This window comes from Pterocles gutturalis, unplaced genomic scaffold, assembly GCF_000699245.1.
Source record: "Pterocles gutturalis isolate BGI_N339 unplaced genomic scaffold, ASM69924v1 scaffold34908, whole genome shotgun sequence".
Classification (NCBI taxonomy): Eukaryota; Metazoa; Chordata; class Aves; order Pterocliformes; family Pteroclidae; genus Pterocles; species Pterocles gutturalis.
In genome coordinates this window covers 1-8,943 of record NW_010119179.1, presented here as the reverse complement: position 1 = coordinate 8,943, position 8,943 = coordinate 1, and the positions used below count along the sequence as shown (strand labels likewise).

At 37.0% G+C, this 8,943-nt stretch overlaps 1 protein-coding gene across 1 annotated transcript; it reads left to right on the top strand.

The window, feature by feature from the left end:
- Positions 1 to 3,038: 3,038 nt before the first annotated feature.
- Positions 3,039 to 8,865, top strand: LOC104457583 (calcium-binding mitochondrial carrier protein SCaMC-1-like; the record flags this gene model as incomplete). Its single annotated transcript, XM_010076494.1, has 6 exons — positions 3,039 to 3,174; positions 3,678 to 3,765; positions 4,230 to 4,341; positions 6,953 to 7,111; positions 7,454 to 7,606; positions 8,758 to 8,865. Coding segments are annotated over 6 exons (756 nt in total), but the record flags the coding sequence as incomplete, so codon positions are not given.
- Between the last annotated feature and the right edge of the window lie 78 nt (positions 8,866 to 8,943).

The window sequence follows — 8,943 nt, the reverse complement described above, 5'->3', positions numbered from 1 at the left end:
AACACCCACATAATTAGTACATTTCATAGACGGCAAGAGGCTTTTGTTTGTATGAACTTTCAGGTTTGTAATGTGAGAAGAATGTGTGTGCCTGCTGAGGAAAAGCACACGTTTTTGTTCCCTGTTGCTTCTGTTCTGCTGCACTGAGGGTGGCTGAGACTGGCTTGAAGTCTGGAAAATAACTGTAAGAACAGCAGTAGGGAATGGGGAGTATGTTTGTGCTTATCCTTTTCTAGTTGTTGCAATATAAAATCCACTCATTTGGCAGATGAAATGAAAGGTGCCCCCCTTTGCACACACTAATTGCCAGCTCTCTAAACCTCCTAGGAATTTCCGTTTTCTTTGGCTCACGTCATCTTCAGCAGTGGAGGTTTTGTAATTGGAATTTTGTTAAAGATTTGTCATATCTGTGAGCCTAAGCAACACTTTCCTAGTTCTACATTTTTGTTTGTGTATTTCAGATAGCAGTAGGGTAAAGTAACAAATTGCGTTGATTAGAATTCACATAGTGGGTGTATGACTGACACAAAAATTACCTCTTCTCAGTCGCTTGTGGGAGTCTAGCAGGGCATTCAGATCGTGTGGTACTAGGTGCCATGCGTGGAGTACGAGATGGGTTGACACTGCAGTGTCTTTGAGGGGGGGAATCTTTCTGGATAGAGTAATTTTTACTGGTAGTGTTTCAGTGTTTTTGTTGTTGGTGGTGTTTTTGTTGGTGGTGGTGTTTGTTTTTTTTAATATATGTTTGGGTTTTTTTGAATGGTTAATCTGTTAGCCCTTCTTAATTTCTTGTTAGAAGGTCATGGTCAGGAGTCACAGAATCACAGAATGTCAGAGATTGGAAGGGACCTCAAAAGATCATCTAGTCCAATCCCCCTGCCGGAGCAGGACACCTAGATCAGATCACACAGGAACGCATCCAGGCAGGCTTTGAATGTCTCCAGAGAAGGAGACTCCACAACCTCTCTGGGCAGCCTGTTCCAGTGCTCTGTCACCCTCACTGTGAAGAAGTTTTTCCTTATATTCAAGTGGAACCTCAATGAATGTAAACTATTTATTTCATAATGGGAAACTCTGAACAGCCCTAACTATATTGTCAAGGGCATGAAACGGAATTGATTAGTATATTTTTGTTGGCAGGTTATTAGTAGAAATGACAGTCAAGCTGGACTTACTAGTATACTAAGAACACTACTTTTCTAAGCTGATACCAAACACTTCTATCTGAGTATGTGGTAACTTCAGTTGATTTTATTGTGCATAACTTATTGTATTATGGAAGGTAATAATTTGCTTCTTATTTCACTGTGGACTACCACATTGTCTTCCTCCCTTCCATTGAGAAATTTATGATAATCTTACAAATTTTGGTTTTTTGACATTAAAGTACAGTTCTTTTAGTAGAGAGATAGGAAGGATAAAGGAGGCAACATAAATGTGTTCAGATGACTTCAGTTTTCTCCAGACACGTGCAACAAAAACTCCCTTGTGTTTAGTTTCTGTAGGCTAGAACTTGTTGGACTTTGGTCTTTTGAGGATTTCTACTGATTATAGGGGAATAAACAAAATGATTAAAATCAGATTTTACAGATTAGAACAGCCGTGCAAATCTTGTTCAGAGTTACTTTATTCAGAAACTACAGTTGCACAAAGCAGTCTGTAAGATAGAAGATATTTGGAAGAATTTTTGGCATATGCTTTATGTGTACCTTGAAGTGCTCTGAAATTCACTGCACATTAATGAAGAGATGGTGCTGGTCTCCTGTCCATTTTGTACCGAGTGCTATCTCCGCCGGATTTCACACATTGAGGGAAACCACAGGGACTGATGCCACATGTAAAGATGAGGCATAATTTCCCCTTAAATCCTGTGTCCTAGGGCAGGGGTTTGGGGTGGATTTCTGTGCCTGCTTCCTGCACATCCTGCCAGAGGAGAGGGCAATGCTGCAGCAGGCAGCTGTGGTGGGTGCTGTGGCCTTGCCTCTCCTTGCCCCGCTGCTCTCTCTGCAGCCCTCTGTGTGCAGAGCAGCCCTTGCTGTGGTGTAAAGCCCAAGCTAATAAATCCTGCAGAGCTTGTTAGCCTGGGCTTTGCTCTTCTCGGGGCTTTGCCTTTGAAGACAAGCCTCAGCAGCTACAGGCTGATGGTTGAGGGGGCTGCTGTAATTTCCCTTTTTTTAAAAAGTATGTTTTCATACACAAAGATGGTAAAGTCTTCTGGCACTTGGTTGTTGGAGAAGTGTATGCCTAGGCTGTATTTCAGACTTGTTTCCTGCAGCACCATGTGTACCATGCATTCAACTTGTAGTTAATTTTACATGTAGATCTTCCTTATCTGCAGGACAGTTGCTGGGAAACACATGCAAAAATGGAAGATAACTGTGCTTCTATTTGTTACAAGTCTGTTGTTTGTTTTTAAATTTTTGTCAGGGCTTCAGTTGGAAGCAGAAAGCCCTGCCTTCCCAAGCCCTGGGAGGTGGAAGTGCTAGTCACGCGAGACCTTTGGGGTTTTTTGGGTCAGCAGTTAAATAGTTAATTGCTATTTGTATTTTATCTTTATAATTCATAAATAATACATGACTAGATCAAATAGGAGAGTTAAGACTGTATTTGTTTAATTTTACTAACATACTGACAAATTTCATACGTAACCAGGAAAGTCACAGGCTTAAAGTTGTTCTTTTTTGTTACTTTGTCCTGTCCCCCACCTCCTCCTCCACAAATTATTTAATACCTATAGATGTGACTTGCCAGTGCTGGTGAGAAACCTTAAAATCTCTGAATAGGAAAGTTATGTAAATCATAAATAGTGCTTTCGTAAATCTATCTTTGCCACTGAGTGTTTTGTCTCTGTGAAAATACTGTGTGTTAAATTTTGAAAGCAAAATATAGCTCTGCAGTGTATGCTTAGGGGTTTTCCTGAGTTGACTCTAGAAGTGACCAATATGATGCTTTTTTTTTTTTTTTTAAGCCAGGGATGTGCGATGCTGCTGTTGCTTTGTGACCTGCTGTAATTTGGAGAAGTCAAATGGTGAATTTTCTCTCAACAGAAAATTTTTAAAGCTGGCGATACTAACCAGGATGGACAGCTAGATTTTGAAGAATTTATGCAGTATCTTAAAGATCATGAGAAAAAGATGAAACTGGCATTTAAGAGCCTGGACAAAAACAATGATGGTATGCATTGATTTATTTTATTTGTTCAAATGTTATATGCATTATAAGTTATCTTCATTTATATTTTTTGTCTAAACTGGAGACAAAAAGCTTTGAATGTGGAGCCTGTACTACTTTTCTTTAATAGGATCATAATTATAGTTCACTATAGATTGAAATAAGAAGTTACTGTAGTTTTTTTTTTTCTTTTTATTATTTTCCAGGTCCATTGATCTGGGACTCCTTGTTCCTCAGATGGAGAAACTATAAGGAAGTTTCTAAGCATCTATTAAAATAGTTTCTAACTCGCTGAATGTTTGTATCTCATTTGGTTGCATGATTGTAATGTACTTACCTTCACTCAGTCCTTGTAGTAGACAAAATACATCATCTGTGTTTCAATTGATTTTAAATTATCTTTGCCATTATGTAGGTGTTACGATGGAACTTAAAGAGCTCCAAGGTGCTAAGTGTATTAAGCTCCATGTTTTAAGTGTGTATCCTCTTTCTTTTAATGTTTCAAGGAAAAATTGAAGCATCAGAAGTTGTCCAGTCCCTCAAGATATTGGGTATAAGCATTTCAGAAAAACAGGCAGAAAAGATCCTGCAAAGGTCAGTATTTTAAGCTTATTTGTGTTGTTAATTATTATATTTTTATAATTCAGAGAACAGGATAAATAGGACTATAATTCTGAAACATGTTGGTACCTTCAGGGGTGTCTTTATAGGAATTCTCACATATTTCATCTGGTTTGGGGTGATAGTAAGTCTAGTTGCCATTTGAGCATCTGCTTCTGGGAGGAGAATGTTATCTCATTTCCCTGTAAATGTTGTTGATAGAATGAATGAAGCATTGTATTATGTTTTCAAATGGAATATGCCAGAGGCACTCAGATAAAAAAAAACATAGTATTGAAAGGCCATGGCAGATTCGGCCTTGAAGTCTCCATATGGAATTTACAGTAAGTTATCACTGATGTGATGGCCAATATTTGGAAAAAAAAAAAAAAGGCAAGAAACCAGAACAAAACCCCATCCCTGCTACTGTTTCCTTATGTAGTTCAATTTCTTTTCAGTATTGATGCTGATGGGACAATGACAGTAGATTGGAATGAATGGAGAGATCATTTTATGTTTAACCCAGCTACAGACATTGAGGAAATAATTCGATATTGGAAACATTCCACTGTAAGTTCCACTTTTCTTTTAACTTGGTGCAGCTCTTAAGTTCATCTCTGCTGGGTTAGTTTGGAATAATAACAGCTTTGCAGTTATATTTTAAGGATGCCTGTATACAAGTTTGTTTGGTTTTCCTTTTCGCTCCGTGCTCTTCCATTTACAAGCAGGATAGTGTGAAGTGAGTTTCTTCTGTACAAAGAACTAAACTTTGCCAATAATTATCAGTAATTCTTAGAAAGGAATCCTTTTCTTCCTTTGGAGATGTTCCACAGAGAGATAACAACAATATTAAATCTTGACAGTACATTATTACGTTCAGTGCTTTTGATGTGTTGAAACAAATTATAGAAACATTTTAACTGTTTCTTATGTTGAAATCAGTTCAGTATTTGCATTTATATAGTAATATTATTGTTATCATAACATCACCAGTGTCACTAGCGATGATTTTCTGTGCACATGTTCTCACACTCTTTTGTGCTATAGAATTTCATTTAAGATAGCAATAGGCTATCCATTGTGCAGATTATTTAAGTTACTATTGAATGGAGATCTTGCCACCTCAGTGACTGACTTTTAAGAACAAATAGTAAGGTAAGTAAACCAAGAGTAATCCTATTTGCTGAATATCCTTCCTGTACATTATTGGAGTAATCTGTAAAGTTCAGTAAAGACAGATTTCTTTGAATATAGTGAGACCATTTATATCTTCAGGGATTAGTTACCATTTCCATAATCAAAACCAGTTTATGATATCAGAAAGCTTTGAATGTTTCACACTCTACAACATCAATTCAGAAACACTTGCTAAAAGGGAGTTAGCTCCCTGTTTGCTGAAGAAACACTTGAAGCACTGCTATGAGATCAGATAGTACTGGTCCCAGCCTACACAGTGGAAAAAACCTCTTTACTTTAATAAAATGCTTTGTATTACTATTATTAAACATAAGATCTGGGGTTTTTTTAATTATGGAATGTTATTAATGACCTCCAAGAAACAGTTTTAAAGTCTCTTGTGATCGTCTAGTATTGCAGTCAGCTGATGACCCAGTTATCACAGCAAGCAAAATCCAGCTATACGGCAACACAGCTGGTGTTTCAGATAAGAGCAGATGTGAGACGTTGCGTGCCTGGCTGGCATGGACAACTCTTCCAATTCTGTTTTTATTGTAAAATTTTAATTGCTGTCAGACTCTTCCAAGCAGATAGCTGCATTGGCATAGAATTATTATGAGTTGATAGCTGTGGCCTTTGAAACACCCTCAAATTTACCTTTCTTTTTTTTCAGTTGTGTTTAGGGCTCAGTAGACACAAGGTTTAAACCTTGGTAGATATGTATAATATCTCTAAGAACATTGAATTTATCTTTTGAGAGTTCTGATTGATCTTTGGTGATTCCATGTAGCTGAGCAACTGATGACACCTTAGTTGGAAACCACAAATGTCAGAAAGATGAAAGGATTTTTCAATTAACCTGTTCTGTGTTCAATAACCAGAACAGATGGTGCTTATCCTGTTTGTCCAGTGGCTGTATCTATAATCTGCATCCTGCAATTCTTGTGTTTCAAATGACCAAGACAATACACTGTCCGCTTAACAGATAGGGAATGCAGCATAAATTAGGGATGTAGTGTCTACAACTCAAATCAACAGTAGTTAAAAAAAGAGTTTATCAGTTAACGTGCTTTCTGGTCTGTACTTACCAGTTATTAAAACATTCTTACTACTTTATAGGTATAATTTATGCATAATATTTGCTTTGTATTATCTACAGTGTATTTGTTTCTCATATATCATGTTTATAAATTGCACGAAGAGCGGAGACTGTTTAAGTGATATGTGAGATTCTATAGTCTTATGTCTTGGACAGCTTTATCGCTAAAGCCTATAGTAGTGTTCTTTGATCAAATTGAATGGTAGTACAAACATGCATGTCTTAATGAAATTTCAAATTTTTATAGCCAAAAAAAGTCATTGATGTGTCTTCTAGTATAACTGATAAGAAAATTTATAAAGCATTAGTCAAACTTGTCATTTATGTAAGATAATACACAGCAGTTACCAGGAATAGAATATCCTGATATATCAGCTATGAGAAAGCTACTTTAAGGTGTTGCGGGGGTGGGGTGGGCAGGACCCCACATATGTATGAATAAATTACCATGAGAGAGAAATCTCATGTTAGCATCCTTAGGGGATTACCGAACTAATCTCAGAAGGCTGTCCAGGGAAAGGTTAGCTGCAACATAGAAGCATTTGAGCTTTAGTGCTGACTGTAAAGGTCTACTGATCATGACTGAATGACTTTGTTTGGGCCATGCTCAAGGCAGAGATTTGTCATAATTTTTAATGATGATAGTGCAGTCTTTGAAATGGTGGGTCTGTGGTGTTATTACTCAGTATCTTACATCGATGTCATTAAAAGTTGCTATTCATTGAACAACAATAGCAATCAATAGCAAGTTAATTATAGAATGGAAATTAGAGATTTTTTATTTTTAACTAGCATTTTATTTACATATTCTCAAGTGGTAGGTTAATTTGGAATTATAACTGTTGAGAAAATTGAGCTGATGGAATGAAATTGTTATTTGTACATCTTTACTTTGGATTCTAATAGGTGTTGGATATAGGAGATAGTTTGACTGTTCCTGATGAGTTCACGGAGGAAGAGAAAAAGACTGGGCAGTGGTGGAAACAGCTCTTGGCAGGAGGAGTGGCTGGTGCTGTCTCTCGAACAGGTACAGCACCGTTAGATCGCCTTAAAGTGATGATGCAGGTAGGTGCAAAGTTCAATGACTTTTTAGTTTCCAGTGTATTACTTCGGTTTTTAGAGAGCTATATGGAAAACTGATGGCCAAATATAGTATCTAAATTCTGGACATCTAGTTATGTTTTGACAATTTCCATATTTTGTGTTCATAAAAATTGTCTTTTCCGTAGTCATATTGGCAAAAATGTAAACAAGATATTATAGTACTTGTGCCACTAAAATAAGATTTTTTTTCAATAGTGCATGTGGTTTTGCTAGTTGATATATTTAAGCAATTTAATATTTAGGTGTTGAGTTTGACAATCTCATCAGAGCAGTGTTCTTTACTGTGACTTTGGTTTATCTTAGGTTCATGGTTCAAAATCAAACAAAATGAATATAGCTGGTGGTTTCAAGCAAATGTTGAAAGAAGGTGGTGTCCGATCCCTCTGGAGAGGAAATGGTGTAAACGTTGTGAAAATAGCTCCTGAAACAGCAATTAAGTTCTGGGCTTATGAACAGGTAGGATGATAAATCAGGAATTAAAATAATGGTAAATAAAGTATGATATCAGTCTCACAGTTCATTATTTGCACTGTTGTGTTATGTAGGAGTTCTTATCATGGTTGGAGATTTTGTTACAGTAATTTAGAGTGACTTTCAGATTTCAAATAGTCTGTTTATTCTGTTAATAGAATACTTGGTATTAGGCAGATTTTGCTATTGTATTATAAGCAGTGTAAATAAACTGAATCTGTAATAGATTTTAAACTGTCTTCCAGTCTGCATGGCTTTATAAGGAGTACTGCATTAATATCTAGTTTGTTGCTTCAAAGTCACAACAACCAAGAACTTAGCATGTTATGCTAGCTGAACTTACACAGGATTCTTCTTAAGTCTAATATCATGGTGCTATGTAAGATGCCCTCATCCTGGATTTCAGAGTTATATTTACCTCTGAATCAGCTTTAAGCATCATGTTAAGGCCTAATCCTCCTTTGGAAAATGAACTCCAGTTCTGGTGTAGTTAAATGATCTTTATTTTTCCTCTTTGGGGCTTGTTAGTGCTTCAAGTAAGACTAAATTAATATATTGCACATGTCTGTACAGCTATGAAATAAAAGCAACAAAAAGTGAAGTAAACTTTGGGCTATTTTAAGACTGAACAGCAGATTTCGATGCCGTAGAGTAATTTGAGCACATTATTCCTTACTCTTGCTCTGCCTTTTGGGAGCTGATTTTCCTGCATGATGGTGTGTCTGTCTTGAATGACACAGTATGTACAGCTCTCTGAGTGTCTCTGTGAATGTGCTAGTTGATCTTTTCATTCTTTGATTGGAGAACTGGATCTGCAAGGAAGTCGGGTTCCTCTTTGTTATCTGGGGGCTATAGTGTGGGTACCCTGTGCTGGCTGTTTGTAAATACCTGACAGTACTGTGGGTGGCTGAGGTGTTTAATGAAAAGGATTCTTGCAGGCTGGAACATTTATGGTATTCTTGAGAATCTTTGTCCACAGAGTTGCAGTGAGTATAGTGCTAAATTTGTTGGGGTCGTAAATGTAACTGAATACATGAAAAAGCTTGAAAGGACATTTTGTACTCCTGCCTCTCGTAGTAACTCTTGCCTTTCCTAAAAAGCGTGTAATGTTTATTTTATCTGTTTTAACTATACAGTATAAGAAGATACTCACTAAGGATGATGGAAACTTAGGTACCGTTGAAAGATTTGTATCTGGTTCTTTGGCTGGAGCAACAGCACAAACTTCTATTTATCCCATGGAGGTAAGTAACAGAGAATCTGCTTCCGTTGGAAACACTGCCAAATGTCTGGTTCATAAAGCCAAGTGCTGGGTCCTGCAC